Source organism: Cryptotermes secundus, unplaced genomic scaffold (assembly GCF_002891405.2).
Source record: "Cryptotermes secundus unplaced genomic scaffold, Csec_1.0 scaffold43, whole genome shotgun sequence".
Classification (NCBI taxonomy): domain Eukaryota; kingdom Metazoa; phylum Arthropoda; class Insecta; order Blattodea; family Kalotermitidae; genus Cryptotermes; species Cryptotermes secundus.
This window is the reverse complement of record NW_019723298.1, coordinates 1960860-1984675: the sequence shown is the minus strand read 5'-3', so window position 1 is coordinate 1984675 and position 23816 is coordinate 1960860. Positions and strand designations below refer to the sequence as shown.

The following is a 23816-nucleotide window of genomic DNA, read 5'->3' as shown; positions in this document are numbered from 1 at the left end:
TGAGAAGTAGATTCTAGTCGACAAACCTAAGGGAGGACGCCATTTCCAGATGTACACATATATAAGAGGATAATATTAAGATGGATGTTAAATCCACAGAATCTGAGCACATGATCTCCGTCCATCTGGCTCAAATTGTAGCTCAGGGGAGGGATCTTGTGGGTCCACTATTTTTGCACTAGCTGCCGACTGTTAATTCTTGAGAAGAACTCTGTCCACTTAAAATAATAATAATTATTATTTCCTTGCGTGTACATTTTGGGCGGTTTTTGAACTTAGCATATCAGTTTATATCATGTTATTACGTACATAAGTACCAGAGAATGAAGATTGAATGGACTCTGGCGTTCAAATAATGAAAGTCTATTGACGTGCGAACCCTTTAACAAGGATCAATATTTATAACGTCCTAATGACCATTGATCGTAAACTTTATGTATGCTGAAGCAGTGTGTTCTTTATCCATATATGAGAAACAGGGACACTTATATCCAGTTTTGAACAGCATCGCCCTTCATGTACACCGAAATTTGAGTGGAATTGTCGTACGTATTTTCATTTATTGTTTTTAACACTCTATCTACTAGAGGCGGAAACTGTACATCAAGTTACAGACAAGTCGCTAACGACAGCTTAGATTGGGCTGTTTATTTAGCTGCAGCTGTTGTAAAAGTCCACTTTTCCTGTCTGTACCGATCGCCCAGTACAGCCTGTCACTCCTCTATTTCAGTTACCATCCTACCAGAACACTGGTAATGTTGAATGATGTGTAGCGGATGTTCATTATCTCTAACGAGCGCCTGGACTAAATACGAGATTAAGCGCTAAAGGAAATACCAGTACATTGATCAGTCAGTCCATTGGGGGGACCAAGTAGAGGAAGTTTGGACAGGACGCGGTTTAAACACAATTTTCTGTCCACAGCATGAATCCATTCAGACCAAATGATATTCACTCTGCTACTTTGTTTCTATATTATGTGTCTAGGTTCCTCGGATTGGCTTCCTACGGATACAGAACACGCGCGTCCGCAAATCCGTCCAGACCAAATAGAAATAGGAGCAGCAGTGATAAGTATGAATTTGAACGAGAGTTCAGAACCTCCAAATGTGCAGTTCTATACACAGGATTAATATTGGTAGCCCTACTGGTTTGGTTAGTTTATTCTTTGGTGCTGAAGATACTGTATGACTTCTCCGACGTGAAATTGACGTACGCTGTAACTCAAATAATGACTTTGTGTTTATCGGCTGCAACAACTGTGGTATCTTTGGGACTAGAACTCACGTGTAACAGAAAAAGACTAAAGAAAGTAATGTTGAAACTTTCTTGTGTTGATAAAATATTAATGCCGGACAGTAACTACGTCCATAAGAAAATGAGTGGTTTCGTCGTCTTGGAACTTGTGGTGTTTATATTTCTGTTAATCGCTCGACATGGCTATGAACTGTGGAGCAGGGGAGGGAAGCAATATGTTAATATAATCATTAGATTCGTGATTCATTTCATGAGCACCATTATGATAATTCAGTTTGTGAGTTTTATACATATTCTGAAGCAGAGGTTTCGTTGTGTCAACAGGCAGTTGTCTTTGCTTGGAGGTATCGATGAGCGAGAAACTGGTTTGGAGACCGTTAGAGTGGGGTTTGCGCAACACAAATTTGGCATCACCGCTTCTCACAACACAGTAGTAGTGCCACATGCGGATAATGCTCCGATTTCAAATTCTCTTGAACAAGTTTCGGCTGCTACGTCAGTCTTTATATCTGATACGGAAATTGGCCACTTATCGTCCACGTCATCATCCCCAAAGTTCAGAACACAGAGCCGTCTCCAAGATGTGGCAAATATCCACACGCTCAGATGTGTTCACACCATTCTGTATGATGTATGTGGACTGGTGAACTCTGTGTATGGACTCCAGTTGCTGCTGGCTATGGCCTACATATTTATGTCGGTGGTGAAATATTTCCATGTGGTAATGATTTCCAACGTAAGTTCACATGAAGATCAGTTGAGTAACTTTCGTGTTGACGGAATTGTACCGCTCATGTGTGTGGTGTCTATCCATATTGCAAATGTTCTCTGGGTTACTGCTTCTTGTACCTGTGCGTGTTTTGAGGCTGGTCGTACCACAACTCTAGTCAACAAATTTCTGCTCATACAGCCCTTAACTTCTGATATATCGAGTGAGCTGGAACAGTTCTCTCAACAGTTACTGCATTCTAAACTGAATTTCACGGCGTTTGGATTTTTCAGTCTCGATTTTACGTTTCTTTATGGGTTTGTTGGCGGAGCAACTACATATATAGTAATTTTACTCCAGTTTCAGTAAATTGGTTTTCTTAGATTATTTTATAGAATAAATTGCTATTTTGATATATTTATTTTTGTTTTTAATAAAGTTTGAGCTCAGTGTTTTAATTAATTAATATATGAACGCGATTATCTAAGAGTTAATCTGTCTTTTTCATGAAACACTTCCAAGTTCATCCTCAGTAACACATTCAACTACCCTGACACCCCAGAATTTGATAGAGTCCATCCTCCGACAGGTATTTTAGTGTAAGTTGTTTCCTGTGTGGGGAAAAGTTATTCACATTTTTGGTGAACATAAAACATAAGAAGAAGCAGTTTTTCTTTATTTTTCGAGATATTATTACTAGTGCATAGAATCTTCAGCATGAATAGTTTTAACCGAGAAATTTCTTCAAGATCGATTATTTCTTAGTAAAAGAGTGCGTGAAACTAAACATACGTTATCGTCCTCCTTGTGAATGACACTACTAGGTACGTTGTTAAAAAACGAGACAATTTTGCTGTTAAATGAGAAAGGATAAGACATAAGACAATTTTACTACGTCCAGAAATTATTGTAAAATTTTTCAAATGTTAACACACAAATAATATTTTGCAATAAATATATATTTTCAAGCAAATTTTTTGTTACATTCAGGTTAACCATGTAATATTTGATAAATGCGTTTCGACCCAACTGGACCACAGTCTACGCCCTATCGTCCCTTTTTTCACTATGAAGTAGTCACCTTCCTAACATGTTTCCTCCCGTCGTACAAGACAATTTTCTATTGGGTCTTGTATGCAAGAAATATTCAAAAAACTATCGGAACAGCAAGCAGAGAGCAATTACATCTTTCAAAATGGATCCGCCTTGTACTGCAACGTGACATATTAAAATAAACGCCACATTATAAAATTACATATTTATTATTGAAGTATAAATGATTCCTTCCCACCAAGACCGCTGCACTTATCAGTTGACCGCCGCACAAGAGTGTCTGTGGAACAAAATCCATCCAAGAACAAACTCAATTTATACTTATCCAGTAAAATCTTTTGTTCGAATACTTAGTATTTAGAGCAATGTTTATGAGAAAAAGGAATTATATCACACTTGTCTAGACGTAAGTATTGTGTATAATTTTATTACAAAATAATTTATGTACCTTTACAGTACAATGTATTTTAATACTCTCCTTTACATTACAGCTGAACCAATCTTCAAAACAATAATTGTGCTGTTTTTTCCCCTTGGCACTACAGCCCCAGTGGGCCTAGGCCTACCTCCATGAACTTCTCCGTTCACTTCGGTTTTTCTAGATCTTAGACATGCGGTAGGACTCCTTGGACGGATAATCAGCTCGTCGCAAGGCCCTACATGTACACAAACACAGAAAAACGCACACAAACATCCATGCCCTGAGTAGGATTCGAACCCACGATTCCGGCTTCCGAGCGAGCGAAGACAGTGCACGCCTTAGACCGCTCGGCTACCGTGACCGGTACTGTGCTGTGTTTACAGTTCCAATACTTAATTAAAATATGTTGTGTATAACATCCATCTGAAAATAATCTTAAAAGACTGAAATATTTTGTACAATCTACTGTCTCACACTGAAATTAAGGTGCTGTGATGACGCATTACCACGAACATTGTACACGAATAATATATGGCCTCAATGATATGTTTTAAATTTTCAAATTTCTGTATTCACATACTTGGATATTCATGGTTCTGTCAAAATTATACAATTAAAGAATTACGCATAAGTGTTATTTACACTTACTTTTATTAAAGCTACAGATGTCTCGTTTCGTTTATTTAATTATTGGATGAATTACAATTTCACTTACACATTCATTGGTTTTATAAAGTCAGTCGCATGTTGCGCGATTTCCTACTGTATTATACCCCATTTTCCATTCCATTTTACGGCACGAATATTATCCTTGATAATTTGTGTTTATTTTGAAATTACATATTTTAAACTCCTGTGTAAGTTGCAGCTCAATAATTGGTAATTTTACCAAATAATATTCCAGTAATCATAAGAAGGAAGACGAGACAACAGGGTATATACCCATAGTTATACTAACTAACGAACGAACTAACTAACTAACTAGCTTACTTACTCACTAGCTAACTAATTTCATGGAGCTGGGCCCTTCTTGATAAGCCGCCAGCTGTACAACTACTCAAGAACTTCCCAAAATGTTATGGAAGCCGATGGCACATTACCATGTTCACAAGAGCCCTCCACTGGTCCCTACCCTGAGCCAGATCAATCCAGTCCATACCATACCATTCTCTCTCTTCAAGGTACATTTTATTTTTTCCAAGGTCTTGGTCTTCCTAATGATCTCTTTCCTTCTCGCTTTCTCGCCAACGTCCTATATGCTTCCTTGACGCCCCCATTCGTCCTACATGCCTTGCTCATCTCATCCTCCCTGTCTTGATAAATCTAATTATACGTCCCGAAGAGTACAAGTTATGAAGCTCTTCATTATCAAATTTTCTGCAACCTCCCGTCACTTCATCCCTCTNCTCCACTGGTCCCTACCCTGAGCCAGATCAATCCAGTCCATACCATACCATTCTCTCTCTTCAAGGTACATTTTATTTTTTCCAAGGTCTTGGTCTTCCTAATGATCTCTTTCCTTCTCGCTTTCTCGCCAACGTCCTATATGCTTCCTTGACGCCCCCATTCGTCCTACATGCCTTGCCCATCTCATCCTCCCTGTCTTGATAAATCTAATTATACTTCCCGAAGAGTACAAGTTATGAAGCTCCTCATTATCAAATTTTCTGCAACCTCCCGTCACTTCATCCCTCGTTGGTTCAAATATTCTCCTCATCACACTGTTTTCAAAGACCTCAGTCTAAAATTTTCCTTTAATGTCGAGACGAAGTTTCGTACCCATACACAACCACAGGCAACAGTATAGTTTTGTATATTCGTCTAATTATACATTTGGTATTAATTGTGCGTACATTTTAGTTGAAAAACCAGAAGGGGAGAGGCCGCTTTGGAGGGTCAAATGCAGATGAAAGCATAATAATAAAATTGGTTTTACGGATGTAAGATGTCAGAATGCGGCAGCCACCTGTTCACACTGGTTCCTCGCTCGCTGATTTTTCTAAAGTGAAGTTGGAGACGATAAGTTCCTCCGAAACGTCGGTTCACACAAGATTATACAGCACCACATCCAAGAAGATGACATTCTTAAATTAGCTTAGTTAAAAATTGGTTTATAAAATAAATTTACGAAATTAAATAACAGTTTCTTAATGTACGAGAACTTCAGCACGAAAAATAACATACAATTTTAATGTGTCATATAAAATTATTATGAAGCAGAGGCTTCTGATGTATGTACGTCTTTGAATGATGTGTCTTTCCATGTTTCTCCTTCAGCATTGTCTGAAGTACTGCATCATCGTTAGTGGATTACGTGTCCAGTTAGTAAGTGCTCCTTACCCAGGGTCTTAGCAGAATTCCTTAGCTCCTATTGCAGATTGCATATAGCGTATTGTCATTTAGTTAGCTTCGATATATATAGGCATGGCAATGACGTATGCTGAAGTGAAACAGCCACTGCCGGATATTTAGCGCTTTTAGATTTTATAAAATCATTTAATGAAAGTTTACTGCAAATATTTTTAAGTTAACAAAGTAATCACTTAGAAATATGTTTACAAAACTTGAAAGTTACTGCGATCCTAAAAATCGGGAAATGTGACACTCTGCCTGAATCTTCCCGCTGTTTCTTCGTGCCTTGCTGAATTGTTTGAACTTTTACAGGACCTATGAATTTAGATATTGAAGAAAAATTAGGAAATATCTCAATTTCGGAAGAGACTTAAAAAAATTCTTCCTTTCTGCGTCCTCTTTTTTTCTTATGTACTTTCCGTAATAAACTTTCAGATATACTCGTACTGCATTTGTTACTCTCCTTCATCTCTATACCCATCCTTGAAGGACTGAAGAAGCTGTCATTTGCACTTTTATTCGTGTTTTCTTCTAACACCTCGGATGTGTCTCGTATTTCAATTTGAAGACATCCTGGCCCCCGACAGAGACATCTGTCCTGAAGCAGTCTGTTGCTGGCACATTATTTCAGTGTACATTGTCGTCAGCGAGAACCGGAAGGGGCGAAACATATTTGGCGGTTTGTTTTAAGACGCAGTCGGTATTTAGACTCTATACGAAGGAAGGTTGGTATGACTGATGAAAGATAAATGTTAAAGGATTTGGAAAGAAATGGTGGTCGTGGCCTAATATAAGTATTATATCGGTGTTTGCCTGAGGGGACGGCAGAAATCCACGAAAATACTTTCAGGAGAGTAGGTGTCCCTACAGGGATTCAAACAGATCTCCTCTCGAATAAAAGTCTGGAGCGCTACATCTACACCAGCCAATGAGTTTTCTTGTTCCCGATATCGGAGAAGAGGTATTATAAGATATCAGCAACTCCCTGTCCTGAAATTCTGTCTAGGATTTTCTTTCGGAAGATCAACACTATCAAAAGAGAGTAGAGTCCTTATATACAAGCAGCACTGAAACCCACTTGGACGTATGGTATTCAGCTATGGTGGAAATTTCAACATAGAAATCCTCCATCGCTTCCAATTCAAGACTCTCCAACCCATTAAGGCACCTATAGACAACAGCGAAACTACACAGACTGAAAAGATTCTTTGTCTTAACTCTACCAGACAGATTTGAGTAAAACCTCAATACAGAATTGAAATGGTGCCTAAGTGAACAGTAAACGAGCCAGCACAAATGCCCAATTTGCAACATATGTCCGGAAATGTTACCCACAGAGTAGGGATTTGGAAGACTGGTGGCATAAACTTTGATCCAACTACGAAGTCACGCAGTAATTTTCAGATGAGATAACTGTTGAATTTTTAACAGGCCCCAGACTCATTCCTCAGTTTACCCACGGTATGGAGTATGTTGAAGAAAGTGCAGTGTTTCATTGAATACGTTTTCCCTCACAATACCAAATCAGTAAGAGTTTCTGCACGTATTACACATGCCAGTTCATTATTTCAAATTCTTCTGCTTCATTTTGATAAATTCCTTTTGTTTTGCCAAGTTACTCAACTCACCTTCGTGAATGAAAGATGCCATATATGGAATATCCCTGTGACGCGGAAACGAAGTGTGGCAAATTTGCAATGCATAGCGAAGTAGTCGGTAGTCTGTAGACGCTTTGAAGCCTAACGCTGACCCATCTGTTCAATTCTGTTGCTTATTGTTGCCAGTCGACGGCATGTTTGTGCATTCAGTCTGCACATAAGGTAGTCAGGAGCGCTGACACAGAGTGTGGCTCAATTTGAATTCCGTAAAGAGAATATATTTATGTTTACTTTGTTATGCCATATTACGTGCCATAATCTTCGGTGGAAAACACACACACATATATGTTCCAAATTTATACTTTTTAAAAGAAAATGTAAATTTTATTTGTTATTTCAAACATACTGATTAGTCTGTATATAATTTTTAGTACAGCATGATGTTATAAAAATTAAAAAAATTTGCTAATAGAGGTGCTGATTTTTTTTTGCAATATACGAATGGCATTCCATACATAGCACATATCTCTCTATCTCTCTGTCTGCCTGTCTGACTGTCTGTCTGTCTCTCTATCTCACACGCAGATATATATATATATACTCGTATATATATACGTACAGATAATATCTAATTGTTTTTCCTTGATCTGACGGAATATAATTAAAATAGAATCACTTATATAATTACAGCTATAGGCAGTTATAATGACAAATATTAATGTCATCGTAATAATTTTAAACACATGAAATTCGCTCATATAATTGTAAACAGAACTGTTTAGATCATCTCCGACAATTCTTAGCGCAATGGAACAATGTGTACCGCCTGCTTTAACATTAAACAACTAGACATTTGCCTATACCCCTTACTCTTTTGTCTTTCTCCATCTCAGAATAAAGTTAGATTTTTCTTGAATTTCATTGATATTCTGATAATTTTAACGGATTATTCAGTGAGTTTTCAGTGAGATAAATACCAACCCTGAAATATTATTTAGACGAGCTTCTCCTTTCAAAGATTAGGATCAATTACGTAGATACATTTTTAATATTAATTTATTATTAACAACTTCGAGGTTAAAACAAATAATTACGTTCAAATTATTGTAATTAGACATGAATGTCATCTTCTGAGATGTGGCGCCGTGTAGATATTGTGCAAACCGATGTTTCAGGGTATAAAAATCCGCGAGCGAAGAACCACCGTAAGCAGGCGGTTGCAGCTGGATCTACAGATCCACTCCACCCTAAGTCTCCATGGCATATGCTTGATCAGTCAAGCACAGTGACAACCTTAATGTTGTATTGCAGCATCGTGCTGCACTGCATAACTATGACTTCGCGTTTTATGTGTGCAGTTTCAATAATGAAAAACGAGTGAATAATAAAGGACGTTACACATAGGCGGCATAAAATAAATACCGTATTTACGCATGTATAGGCCGCGTGCGTGTATAGGCCGCAGCACAATTTTCAGACAGAAATTATAGAAAAAATAATTTTCTTGGAATATTATTTCAGGAATAGAACACTCTGTATTACTAATTATGAATATATTTTTTTTAAATGAAGTGTGATTTCGAATATTTCGAATATAAGCCGCACCCCAGTTTTCCTCTTGAATTTTTGGCAAAAAATGTGCGGCCTATACATGCGTAAATACGGTAAGCAAAGTCAGATTACCTTATATTATCATTAAGTTCTATAGCGAAATATGTGTGCCATCACACAGTCTTTAGCTACTAGTTTTCCCCAGCTGGTGATAGGATTTTCGGATGCCAAGCAGATAGCTTTATGCATTAAATCTTGTAGGCTTTTTGTTGCATAGCGTTTTGCTAGCCGTGAGCAAAGATTCCTTTGTGCATTATACTTCGATGGCCTCCTAGGAAGGGCAGAATTAAATGGAAGTCAAGAGTCCATATTCGTACAACATTTTACATTTACGAGTATTGTGACAGCAGAGGCAGTTCTAAGCATGAAAATAATGCGAAGAAGTCCATATAATTCGCGCGTAATAGCAGAGTACAAAATTTATAAGTAATCTCGCCATTTTAAAACAAAAATGGGACAAGAATTACATCGTAAGAAGAAAATATAACAGTAATTTACTATGAGGTTAAACAGCAGTTTCATGTAACTGAAAGTGTTACCGGTAATGCAAATATATTAGGCCTCTGCTGGATTTTAATCCTTAGCAATTTTGAGATCGCCGGTCACGGTAGCCGGGCAGTCTAAGGCATGTACTGTCATCGATCGCTCGGAAGCCGGGATCGTGGGTTCGAATCCCCTTACGAGTCCTACCGTCTGTAATATGAACAAAACGATAAAGCAACCCTGACACCGTGAAGGTATAAGAGGAACGGATTAATTAATTAAGTAAACAGTTTGAGGTCAGCCTATAATGAAACGTTTGTTAGTCGTGTTCTGACTATCCTGTAATTTTTCAATAATCCCACTAGGCTACATCTCCCTTAATTGGCTAACCAACCGACAGACTCTGGTAATACATTCCTTTGACTCACGCTGTTTTAATACCGAAGTCAGCCACACGGGTCTTATTTGTCCACAAGTTCTTATGCTGTTTGGCTAAGGTTCAGATTCGGAAGTTACGGGGAAGGGGATGGGGCTGTCGCCTTGGGGCCCCCAAGAAAAAGGAATATAATCCACATATTTCACTGAGACATTTGTTTCTTTAAAATCACCAAAAGTTAGTTCATATTTTTAGTTATAAGAAATGAAAAAGATGATCTATTAATGCATGAAAAGGTTCTGGGAAGAACTAATGGCCTACTTTCCTTCGGTACAACACGGACCGCATAGGGAATCAAATATTTGGGGGACGCACACAGAGAGCAAGATAATTTCATAAGCCTCGTCACAAAACGTAGAGGGGGATATAAAGAGAGACAGCAAAGTGTTCTCATAAGACACAAGAGCTCAAAAATTTAAGGGGGATACACAGATCGGCAGTCACAGACGGATACACAAACCGACAGGAAAATTATCTCGTAAGTTTCGTTTTATTTTTTTAAAATGTAAGGAAAATGGTTAAAAAATATTTATCAAAACCTAAATATGTTTTTACCGATTTTGATTGCCCCTAGATCCTCGCAACTGTAAATCCCACTGTGGTGAGGTTCCTGTCTTTCCGTCTCTCTTCACCTTTAATTTTGCCTCCTTCAGTGAGGTTGTTCCACGAAATTCAATTCCCGATTTCGTCGTTAACCAAATGTACAGAGTGAGGCTAAATTATTGTCGGAGTTTCCTCGGCCTGTAAACATAAACCCCGACAATAATTTAGAACCATCCTGTGTAATATTTTTCCTTCTAAGATCTCAACTCTTAACGAGTGATTAAGTGACATGGAACGATCAGTCAACCTATTTACTTTCACTGGAACGAAAATAGGATTCAGTACGAAAGAAAAACACTGAAACTTCATTGAGATTGTGACTATTATCATAAGTTCAGATTCAGAAATTACAAATATTATCCAAGCGATGTCATTTCCTGTCACTGATGCAGAAAGTAGGCAGATTACTGCCTCTGCAGAAATGAAATATTAATGTGATTTTCAGAGTAAGTTTGAGTTGTATTAAACAGAAAAGCAGTACGTGTAATTGAAGAATGAATCGTCTTTGTAGTCAGCAGTTTGTCGTCTCTTTGCCCATCCCGCGGGCTGATCTGTATAACAGAGAGGATTACTGTGGTATACACGGGCGCGAATCGATTAGCGTGTTTGCACAGATGTGGTATACGTGTTTGCTTTGACGCGGATCTACCTCACAATCAGCATGAATTAAACGATTGTATGGATGTGCTTTGTTCCTGCAAGGCGCAGCACTGGGTGTGTCATAACAAGGTTCATCATATTCTATCGATTAGTTTCAAATGAGCAGTTACAGGGCTTTGTGTTGCTGGAACTTATATATCTATTCAGTTTAAACCATAAGTACGCGCCATAAATTGCAAAATTATGTATGCCTACATAAGTAACACATTTCTTATTTAGAAAATAAATTCACCCTCTTCTTTTTTTGGAAGCCGAAGTCACTGTTTTCAAAATAGTTTACCACGTACTCCTGTATTGATGCAGATTAATCAAATCCATACATCAAACAAACAAAAAAAAAACTCCGTGGACTTTAGTCCGCCAGCGAACTATAACGTCCGAACGACCGCCGCTTGTCGGCGAAGTTAGTGCCAGCTTTACCCGATAGAGGGTGTAGCGTGATCAGCGCAACGAATCCCCAAGGCCGTTAATTTCGGTTCTCTGGACCGGAGCTGCTATTTCCTTGAAATAGCTCCTCAATTATCCCCACGAGGCTGAGTGGACCCCGTTCCAGACCCACTAATACTCAGAAAATCTGGTAACCGCCGGGAAACAAACCTGGGACCTCTGGATCTGTAGGCAGGAACTTTGATCACTAGACCATAGAGGTGATCTAAGTCCATATATACATCACCCTATGAAATACACTTTTAATGTGACATTCCTTTTATTTGTATAGTGTCATATTCCTGTACTGTTATCTGTTTTTCTTTCAGTTTTCCTCTAATATATTTACTGCATTTTTGATTGGTATTTCTGCATCTTGCAGCCCTTCTAAGAAACACATTTTTGCCATTTCGTTTCATATAACGGGTGCATTCATTAACTCACAACATTCGGATCCATTAAATATACGACCATAGTAAATCTATAGAATTTGTGTAAGATTTGCTTTATTTTATTTTCGTAGAAAAGCATGCTTTACTCTTGGCAGAAAACTGTTGAAATGTGTTTATATTCGCCGTATATTAACGTAAATATCTCTCTCATATCCTATACTGTAGACCAACTAATAAAAAAGTCTTCTCTTTTTCAAAAGTTCATACATACCTGTAGCTAAAATATTCTTCTATACAAATTTTCATCTAAATTCAGTAATCATTCTTTCAGTCAAAATATTTTTATCGATTTTATTAATTCCATTGATTAATGCAGAAGTTGTCTGGATATTCTCAATTTTCATGCAAATACAATGTGATCGTCATTGTCATTGTTGTTTAAAGCAGATACTGTCCAGTCATCTTCCAGAATAGCCATCTTTGGTCTGACTGAATTACCCAATTTTTATCCGTTTGCTGTCCAAATTTTTACCCGTGAACAATTTTATTCTCTTTTGTTCTATTTTAATATTCTTCTGGCCGTTGCTTGAGATGAGCTGGCAGCTCGGCGGAAATTTTAACTTATTTTGAAGAAGGCAGAATAAGGTACAAATTTTCAGGAGACAATCTACGGTGGTTTTACCGTATATGTCTACTTTTTAGTGAAGTAAGAGAACACAGGTTTCTCTCGCTTCAGGAAATCCTTTCAGAATTACTTGCAACCTTACTAACTCTGCAACACACCTCCGCTCAGCGACTGAATTTAGCTTGAACACGAAGCTATTTGAATTTACGTTTCCTTTGGGCACAGAGGACGCGTAACTGGAGGATGTAGCAGAGCGATATGTGCTATTGTTCCCTTGTAAAAGCGAGGTTTGGGCTTGAGAGACATTTGCCTAATATTTCTAAATAAAGGAGAGTAGGAGAGAAAGGGGAGTATGATGCCAATAAGTAGCACAAACAAAAGGGATATGAAAGAAATACGGAAGAAGAAATAAGGAGATAAAAGTACGAAGGAAATAAATGAACGAAGAACGGCTGTGGAGGGAGAAGATACCGAAAAATATTCCTCGACATACTAAACCACAGCATGAGCTAAAAAATCCAGACAAAATGAGTGTTATCCTGATATATTAACTTAAGTTGTCCAAGAACAGTTTATTTGAAACAGGCTACGGTCTGTGATGATATCAAAATCATTTTAATCATTTGAAGATATTTGCAGTATTGTGCAAATTTTGTGTGTTTTATAATGCACACAAAAATATAAATAAAAAAACTACTAAACCATCCTAGGCCGATCACAGTGGCCGCGCGGTCTAAGGAATGAACTGTATTCGCTCGCTCGAACGCTGTGATCGTTTCAAGGCATGGATATCTGTCTACGTTTCTTCTGTGTTAGTGTTCTCGTGTAGGGGCCTTGTGTCAAGCTGATCCCCCGTCCAAGGAGTCCTATAGTTTGTCTAAAATTAAGAAGCTGAAGTGAAACGAAGCGTGTGACGGATGCCCTAAGCCAGTCGTGTGAGCAACAGGGATGTATAGATATAGATATATGTCATCGTAGAGAAATGGGCACAATTTAGTATGAAACATGTTTCAACACAGATATTTGTTAAAAGTGTCATTTAAACTCACGCTTTATTCTTTATTGTTCACCACGGTTTTAGATTGCAAGCAACCGCCCCCAGGCACTCTATTTATTCAGGCTGATTTCAATTTCATTCCAAGCCCAACTACAAGAGCGTGATTTATGGGAAACCGCCGATTGAAAAAAAAAGGACCTTGTTAGTGTAGCGACGAAATGTCGAATTCACTCACAATTTACGACGTTTCAACATTTCTGTGAGTTTGGTAACTCACCCCTTCCGCTCCAGAGAGTTCACATGGAGGTAGACATGAGATGGAAATATCTCTCCTTCCCCACGATATCGAAGACTCATTCATAAACATGTTTCAGGCGCTGTATCGCCAGCTCGGCAACCTTAACACATTCTCTCACCCGTGAAAATGAGGTCACAGATTTCTCGCATCTTAGAATGTGTAGTACTGAAGACCATGACAGTTGTTTGCCGTACCCAGCTCACAGCATAACGCGAAGCAATGAGTGTCAGAAGAACCAATCGTCTCGTTACATTGCAACTAGAAGGATATATAAGCGTACAATGTTTGTACAGACCGATTTTCTTCAAGAATGCCGTCTTCTGGGATGTGGCGCCGTGTAGGTATTCTGTTAACCGACGTATTCGCCTCCATCTTCAGGCTACAGTCTGCAGCCACCTGCTCACGCTGGTTCATCTCTCGCGGATTTCTTATGCCCTGAAAATGGAGGCGATATATTCCTCCGAAACATCTGTTAACACAATATCTACATGTCGCCACATCTCAGAAGACGGCATTCTTCATAGTCATCGCCATGAAAACCTCAGATCTTACGATTTTCTTCAGTTTTCCGTCAAATAATTATGACAGAATACCCGGTTACTAAGTAGACTCAGCTACTGCGTGTTCTACTGGCTCTATAAGGGGCAGGCGCTAGCGTAGTCGATTGGGACACTATGCTACAAGCCGCAAGGTACCGATGAGGTCACTGAATTTCTCAGTTGACTTAATCCTTCCAGCCGCACTATTGCCTTGGTTTCGTCTCAGTTTCTAAGAGAAATGAGTACCAGGAATGTTCCCTGGGGGTAAAGGTTGGCCGGCTCGTAAGGCTGAAAACCTTACCGCCATCTTTGAGCCGACTGTCTAAAAATGTGGGAGACTGGTCGTCTCACAGTCCTACGGGCCTCCGAGTTCTGTTACAGCTATAGGTAGCTGGCTCTATAAACTTGATCAGTTATATAATTACTTAGAGTTATAGAAAGCTCGATATTCTATTCGTGCATATATCTTTCTTCGTTTTTCCATTATTGACCAGTATTTTAGTTGGATCTGTGATTCTCACAGCGGCGAGTACGAGGAGAACTATCTTCTGAGATATAACGCAGTATAATCCGGTGGAAGTTTACTGATGTGTTCAGGAACATACTGACTCAAAATAAATGGGAGCTAATAGATTCGCTTGTAGCTCGATTTTTGTTGGCTACTTCTTTAACTTACTCTTAGAAATGTTATATTTTAGCGTCCTGTTGCACTGATTTAAGTCCATGATTTATTTCACCNACATATTGTCACGTGTCACAGTGACTAAGATCCGGGTTTGGATTGGTAATTAGAATTATTGCATGCTTACAGGTCGCAACTACAAATAATTATTACACTCTTGCTGATTTACACAGTTTACAGTCACTCCACACTAATCTTATTAGTCTACTTTCACTAGTCTTTACTATCCGCTTCCTGGCAACGGAATTATAACACGGGAACTGTAAAAGTCTCACTAAATTACACACTCCTAATACCACTGCACGATAGCACACACAGATTCTTCAAATCACACTTCAAGTCTTCACAGGTCGACGACCTTTCGTGGCTGTCTTCTACCGAGAACTCAGAAATGTAGCACCGTTAGATTTTAAGATCACTCCTTTGCACAGACCCCACGGAAAACACCGTCTTCCATTGTTGAAACATGTTTAGCGAACCATTGCCCAGCAACGTTCGCGTAGCGGACACCATAACAACAACCGAGCCGTTGCTTAGCAACGCTGTGGCCATCCACGTTACAATATATATCCTCTTCTCTTGTTCATAATGCTGCTTATTCAACCGTGGCATAAAGAATTTGTTCGTGGTTTGGGTAATACTTATAAAACTTATCGTGTTAGAAATAACAGAGCGATATGATGAAGGAAAGCGACATGGACGGAGCAGAAAACACGTATTTAGTCTGAAATATGAACTGAAGATATTAGTTTAGGAATAGATAAAAGACGACGTTAAAATATATCTTGAATAAATTATATATAAGAGAGTTGAGAGGATGCGAATCGTCATGAGTTCTTGTTTACACATTAATGAACTTGAGTTTTAAGCAGGATCAACAATTTCTTGGCGAGATGAATGTCAGTTTATTTCATAGGAAGGACTTTGCTCCATTGAATTGTTTATTATCCAACTTCTTATTTATTCTGTTGTTACTTATCTTATTTAACGTGTCATTTTTTCAACTGAGACAAATACCCTCAATGTAGCAGCGGGGTCTGTGGTCCGAGATTTGTACATGGATGTCCCGAATTCGAACGACATTTGTCCACTTGACAGCAACGTTTGTTGTTGTAGTTATTATTATAATTTTTTGTACATATTACCTTTTTCTTTTTACTCGTACTCACTTTGTAATTGGCCCCTGATTTCGCAAGCTTACATGTAAATAGTTAATAATAGTTAGTAGTAGCAGCAGCAGCAGTAGTAGTAGTAGTAGTAGTAGTAGTAGTAGTAACCGATCAGAGTGGCCTCACGTTCTGAGGCATGGAATGTCTTCTCCCGTTCGAACACTGGGATGCTTTGTGCTCCAACTGGGAGTATCAGGAATAGAAGAAGAAGAAGAAGAAGAAGAAGAAGTAGTAGTAGTAGTAGTAGTAGTAGTAGTAGTAGTAGTAGTAGTAGTAGTAGTAGTAGTAGTAGTAGTAGTAGTAGTAGTAGTAGTAGTAGTAGTAGTAGTAGTAGTAGTAGTAGTAGTAGTAGTAGTAGTAGTAGTAGTAGTAGTAGTAGTAGTAGTAGTAGTAGTAGTAGTAGTAGTAGTAGTAGTAGTAGTAGTAGTAGTAGTAGTAGTAGTAGTAGTAGTAGTAGTAGTAGTAGTAGTAGTAGTAGTAGTAGTAGTAGTAGTAGTAGTAGTAGTAGTAGTAGTAGTAGTAGTAGTAGTAGTAGTAGTAGTAGTAGTAGTAGTAGTAGTAGTAGTAGTAGTAGTAGTAGTAGTAGTAGTAGTAGTAGTAGTAGTAGTAGTAGTAGTAGTAGTAGTAGTAGTAGTAGTAGTAGTAGTAGTAGTAGTAGTAGTAGTAGTAGTAGTAGTAGTAGTAGTAGTAGTAGTAGTAGTAGTAGTAGTAGTAGTAGTAGTAGTAGTAGTAGTAGTAGTAGTAGTAGTAGTAGTAGTAGTAGTAGTAGTAGTAGTAGTAGTAGTAGTAGTAGTAGTAGTAGTAGTAGTAGTAGTAGTAGTAGTAGTAGTAGTAGTAGTAGTAGTAGTAGTAGTAGTAGTAGTAGTAGTAGTAGTAGTAGTAGTAGTAGTAGTAGTAGTAGTAGTAGTAGTAGTAGTAGTAGTAGTAGTAGTAGTAGTAGTAGTAGTAGTAGTAGTAGTAGTAGTAGTAGTAGTAGTAGTAGTAGTAGTAGTAGTAGTAGTAGTAGTAGTAGTAGTAGTAGTAGTAGTAGTAGTAGTAGTAGTAGTAGTAGTAGTAGTAGTAGTAGTAGTAGTAGTAGTAGTAGTAGTAGTAGTAGTAGAAAAACTGTTATTGCTATTACAAATATTATTATCTATTATGCCTGTTTTGGGAGGAGTCTGAAACTCGTATGTAAACTTATGATGACATATGTTAATTTCTGCGCGCTTATGCATGGGAATGAAGATTGAATGGTCTATGGTGTACAAACAACGATAGTCAGATAACGTGTCCACTATTTGCCAAGAATAATTACGCATCGATCAACAACGTTAAATATTGTACCTGAGCCTGTCATTTATTCATATATTAGCAAGGTCACTTATCCCAGTTGTAAATATCAGAGTTCTTTACGTACAATGTGCGTCGTACTCGTTCGCATGTGCTGATGTTAACACCTACCGCCTACAAGGGGCGGAAACGCCACAACCGGGCCATAGACAAAATGAGAACGATATATCAGATTGAATTCGGTATTTGGTTGTTGCTTTTGCAAAAGTATGGAGTTTATCTGCGAGATCGGACCTGGCAGTACGGTCTGTCACTCTCGCATTCAGTTGCTTTTCTAACAGATATCCGGTAGCCCCGAACGGTGGACGAGTGAGGTCCACTGTCTCTTACTAACTCTTGTCCTAAATACAAGAGCTAACGTTAAGCTGATCAGTCGATTCACTGGGAGAACGAAGCAGAAGTTTGAAGAGAAGGCAGATGAAACAGAGCCTCCTCTCTACATCATGAACCCATTCAGAACCAATGACATCCACTCTGCAACTTTGCCTCTATATTACGTGTCCAGACTACTGGGCTTGGCTTCCTACAGACGTGTAATAAGCACGTCAACAAGTCCATCACAGACAAGTAGGAGCACGGACAACAGTGATACTTATGAATCAGAACGAAACTTTCAAACATCGAAATGTGCAGTTCTATACACTGGAGTATTGTTCCTGGTCCTACTGGCTTGGTTGATCTATTCCGTAGTGTGGAGTGTTCTTTATGGTTTTTCAGATGTAAAATTAACGTACGTTGTAACTCAGACAGTGACACTATGTTTATCAGATGCTACAGCAGCAGTCTCTTTGGGTCTCGAACTCACGTATAACAGAAGGAGATTAAAGAAAATAATGTTGAACCTTACTCTTGTTGATAAGATATTAATTCCAGATCCAAGTTATTTCCATAAGAGATTGAGTGTTTTCGTCATATTGGAAGTTGTGGTATTTGTACTTTTGTTGCTCGTTCGTCATGGTTACGAAATGTGGAGCAAGGGATGGAAAGAGTACATTACTGTTTTGATAAGGTTCATGATTCATTTCATAAGTACCATTATGATAATTCAGTTTGTGACATATGTACATATTATGAAAGAGAGGTTTCGATGTGTGAATAAGCAGCTGTCTTTGTTTGGAGGCATAAATGATGGTGGAACTAGTTTGGAGATCGCTGAAATGGGCTTCTCGGAAGCCAAACTGAGCATTTCAGTTTCCCACGACAACGTTGTAATGCCGCCCGCAGTTGGTATACCGAACTGTAGTTCTACTGAGGACGCTTCGGCCGCTAACTCAGCCTTCGTGTCTGATGCGGATGTTGGCCACTTGCCGTTCGTGGCGTCATCACCACCGTTCAGATCACAGAGTAGTCCACGTGATGTTGGTAATATCCATACTCTCAGATATGTTCACGCAGTCCTCTACGATACGTGTTGCTTGATAAATTCTGCTTATGGATTTCAGCTCCTGCTGTCTATGGCATATATATTTGTGTCTGTAGTGAAATACTGTCATATGGTTATGATTTCCGACACATGTTATAATCAATACGAACTAAGTAATATTTGTGTTGACGGAATTGTGCCACTCATGTGTGTAGTGTCTATACATGTAGCATGTGTTCTCTTTGTTAATGTTTTCTGTAATTCTGCATGTTTTGAGGCTGCTGTCACCACAACTTTGGTCAACAAATTTCTGCTCAAACGATCTTTACATTGTGACGCTATGGGTGAACTAGGACGGTTTTCTCAACAGTTACTGCATTCAAAAGTGCAATTTACAGCGTTTGGGGTTTTCAATCTTGACTTTACGTTTATTTATGGATTTGTTGGTGGAGCAGCTACATACATAGTGATTTTGCTCCAATTTCAGTAATTTCGTTTCTCAGGGAAAGTTTATAGAGGAAATTTCTGTGATTAATTCTGTTATGACTAACATTACTACTCCTCTTTTGTTAATTAATTTATGGCGCATATTCTGTAAGAGTCGATTTTAATTTTGATAAAATGTCCTCAATTCTCTGTTTGTTAGCACACTTTACGTACTGTGGCTCTGGAATGTAAACCTCCATAGAATTTCCTTATATATTCTTTACCGAAGACTGCATTTCATGACAAGCGTGTAATATAAAGAACGATAATGTAATATTTTCAAACACAGAACTCACTACATTTCGCATTTTGTGATGTTTGAAAATTGTATTCGGTTAGCATTACCCACGGGAGGTATATAATAAATAATTTATTTGTATTCATTATTCAGTACTCACTTTATCAGTACCTGTGTACGCAAGAGATTTATTTTAAAATGATATGTAAACAGAAACAAAATCTTTCTCTCTGAAAAAATTTGTCTAAATACATAATTTCCACTAAATACAAAATGTTATATTTTGTGGATCAAAGGAGGTGGAAACAGTTTTCCCCAACGGGCAGAAGTGTCAGTTTCCGAATCTAGACACCACGCACAAAAATTCCGCCTACCTCGCTGCACATGCCTTCTAATAACAAGCTGAATCCTAAAGAGGCGCCGTTCGCAGTGCAGCAAAAGTCGAAGCGTTGCTTTGGCTTGCCGAATTCAAGTTTCCAGCTATTGCATAAAACAATTCAGGCAGGAATATAGACAGGATCCGACTGAGACATTCTGTGGCGGCACGAACTGACTGTTTGTGCAAACTGTTTGAAGAAAGAAAGGAAGCAATAATCAGGAGCCGGATGTGAAACGAGTAAAAGCGATTCGAGTTTTCCAACGTACTTCCCTTTAAGTCAATTCCTTCTGCCTGTCATGGACTAGGAATTTTCCACGGAGTACTGCACGTAATATTATGCACAAAAGTCTGAAGTTCAGGTTGTACAAGATACAAATCGTGAAATAGTCAATGGCAAATGACAAACCTATTCAAAATATGTACGCTCCCATGTTGCCATGGATGGACCGTCTCTGTGGTCTAGAGGTCAGAGTTCCTGGATAAAAATCCAGATTTCCCGGGTTCGATTCTCTGCGCTATCAGATTTTCTGAGAAGTAGTGGGTGTGGAACGGGGTCCACTCAGCCTCGTGAAGATAATTGAGGTTCTATTTCAAGGAGATAGCGGCTCCGGTCTAAAAATCCGAGATTAACGGCCGTGGGGATCCGTTGCGCTGACCACGTGACGCCCCCTATCTACAAAAGTTGGCACTAATTATAAGGCTACATTTTATGTACCTGGTAAACGGACACATTATTCGAACCCGAGGAAGGAAAATGTACGCGTCATTTGGGAATATGAAACTGACAGCCCCAAAACAGACGCATTATATGCCCTGACTTCGAATTTTTCAGCTTGATGGATCTACTCCACATTATGACAAAATAGTAATCGATTTTCTGAATGAACAAATTCCCAACAAATGGATTTGGAGAAGGACTTTCGCCGCTACGTAACAGTTGTCAACAGGTGGAGTAACGCCCCCACACTTGTGGTGCTGCCACCTGATCACGCTGGTTACTCGCTCGCGAATTTTCATATCCTGAAGATGGAGGCGATGCGTTCCTCCGAAACGCCGGTTTACACAATATCTACACGGAACCACATCATAGTTGTTAGATGTCTGCAGCATTGCCTATATCCGCAAGAAGGAAAGAGAGTACCACTGACGTTGCAGACACTGCCAACTTCAAGATCCAACTTTAAAAGTGAGCCACTGCGAAAGCCTTAAATAAAAAATAAAGTTTATGTAGAGGCTTAATAGCTTTAACACACTCTATATGGCCAGGCTTTGACCTTCGTGTGACAATCTTATCAACAGTCAGCTTCTGAAGAATGACTGCACATTCATCCGATTTTTGCAATATTACGTTATGAAAATGGGGTACACGGTAGCGTTGAGGCACTATTCTACAAGGTGGTTGGTCGCGGGTTCAAGTCCCGATGAGGTGGATTTTTCTTTCAATTTACTTAATCCTTCCAGCCTCACTATGACCCTGGGGTAGACTCAGACTCTAATACAAATAAGTACCACGAAAATGGGGTACATGGTAGCGTAGTTGGTTGAGAGGCTATGCTACAAGCCGGAAGGTCGCGGGTTCAAGTCCCAATGAGATCAAGAGGATTTTTTTTTCAGTTGACCTAATTCTTCCAGCCACACTACGGCCCTGGGGTGGACTCAGCCTCTAACAGAAATGAGTACCAGAAATTAATTAAATAATTTTCCTGGGTAGTAAAGGGCGGCCGTCGCGTAAGCCTGACAACCTTACTGCCATCTTTGAGCCAATTGTCTAGATAATGTGAGACCCTCAACGTCTCACAACCCTATGGGCTTTCACAGCCTGTTACAGGGATAGCTTTACTTTTTTACTTTACCACGAATCTTCCTGGGGGGTAAAGTGCGGCAGACGCGTAATGCTGACAACCTTACCGCAATCTGTGAGCTGATTGTCTACAAGATGTGGGAGCCTCGACGTCTCACAACCCTATGGGCCTTCACGGCCTGTTGCAAGGATAACTTTACCGTTTACCTTATATTTTTACCACACGAAAATACTAAAAATGTAGGTGTGAGAGTCTCTGAAGTTCAACTACGTACAAAACTAATACCGAATAAATTGGAGAATAGTGCATTTTGAAATCAGAAGGACATCAGTAGCATGAACGCCACTGGGAACTGGAAACAGGGCTTTGCCATTGAACGGTACACACACATACTTGTCAGGTCATTGTTATATTCTGTGAAGCATCTCCTCATGCTCAGTAACGTACTCCCATTGCTGCCTGCATTCATGCAGATGTTTACAAAAGGGTTGTCATATGTTCGTGTTTATCTTGAACGTATCGTTTCAGCTACGAAACATGATTATAAATTAATGTTAGCGAAATATGGTATGAAGACCGCCTCTGTGGTCCAGTGGCCAGAGTTCCTGGCTACAGATCCGGAGGTCCCGGGTTCGATTCCTGGCGCTACCACATTTTCTGAGAAGTAGTGGGTCTGGGACGCGGTCCACTCAGGCTCGTGAGGATAATTGTGGTCTAGAAAACTGAGATTAACGGCCGTTGGTCGCTGACCACGTGGCACCCTCTATCCGCTAAAGTTGGCACTAACTTCGCCGACAAGCGGCGGTCGCTCAGTTGGTATAGTTCGCTTGCGGACTAAAGGCCACGAAGCTTGTTTTTTTGTTTTTTTTAATACGATATAATCTAAGACACCTAGTTATCCAATGTATTTATATTTAAAATTATAAGTCAGAAATAACCTCTGTCGCAGTTTAAATGCTAAAAGATATCGCAAAAGGAGGTCTGGTATATAGTGAATTTATACATGTAATTGGAGCAGAAAATGATTATAATTTTTTACAGTCACCCAGTATAAATTCTGTACTGTTAACACTTGACAATATCTTAAAAACATTTTAATAACGCTCCATATAATTTCCTGCTAACTACACAGTGAAAATCATGATTCAGTTCCTTTAAATGTGAAGAAAAGTACACACTGGAGCACATTTATTTAAAACGTGAACAGCTGGATTTGTTACTGACAATTTACATATTGTTAGGTCCTTAGGTATGGACTAGTTTATCGCTTGCGCACAGCTGAGAAGGTTTCTTTTCTGAGGACAGAGTCCGGTCTCCGATACAATGCTTTCAATAAGAAGCAGAACGGTGAATATTGTCCACATCGTCAATAATTTTATGAACAGGCGACTCGTTATTTCAATATAGTTTATTTTACAGATTACCCAGGCAAAGGACGAGCTCTTGTCCTGGAACTGGTATACAATTCAACGTTAATATCTAAACACACTGATCCTCAGTGTTGCTTACGTAACTTTATAACGAAACAATTCGAAAACTACTCCTTAAGCTTTAGGAATTGTTTGTTCAGAAGATTTACAACATCAGGAATATTCAACCTTAGCAACTAAACGTGTATCCGGGCTAACGTGACTAATAATTGTAGATTCTAGATTTGATGAATGAATTTATTTGACGTCACTATCGCAATTACACTCGATTATAACAGTTCACAGTCAACTCCTTCTGGATATCGAATTCCTCTCCGCGTAGCTCTCGAAAGTACTCCGATTCACTGCCAACTTCTCTTTCTGCGTCCACCTTCTGTCGTATTCTGGTCTTCTGTGTTCTCTCATATTCTATTTGATATCTACTTGGCGCACCGAATAAGGAACACCGAGTCGAACACTCCATTTCTTCTTTGTCACG

The 23816-nt window shown here is 39.0% G+C and overlaps 1 protein-coding gene across 1 annotated transcript; it reads left to right on the top strand.

Moving 5' to 3' along the window:
- Window positions 1-1282: 1282 nt before the first annotated feature.
- On the top strand, window positions 1283-2335 carry LOC111861619 (putative gustatory receptor 28a). Its single transcript, XM_023846332.2, has one exon. It carries the CDS (start codon window positions 1349-1351, stop codon window positions 2333-2335), a length of 987 nt encoding a protein of 328 aa, XP_023702100.2. The 5' UTR covers window positions 1283-1348.
- Window positions 2336-23816: the final 21481 nt, after the last annotated feature.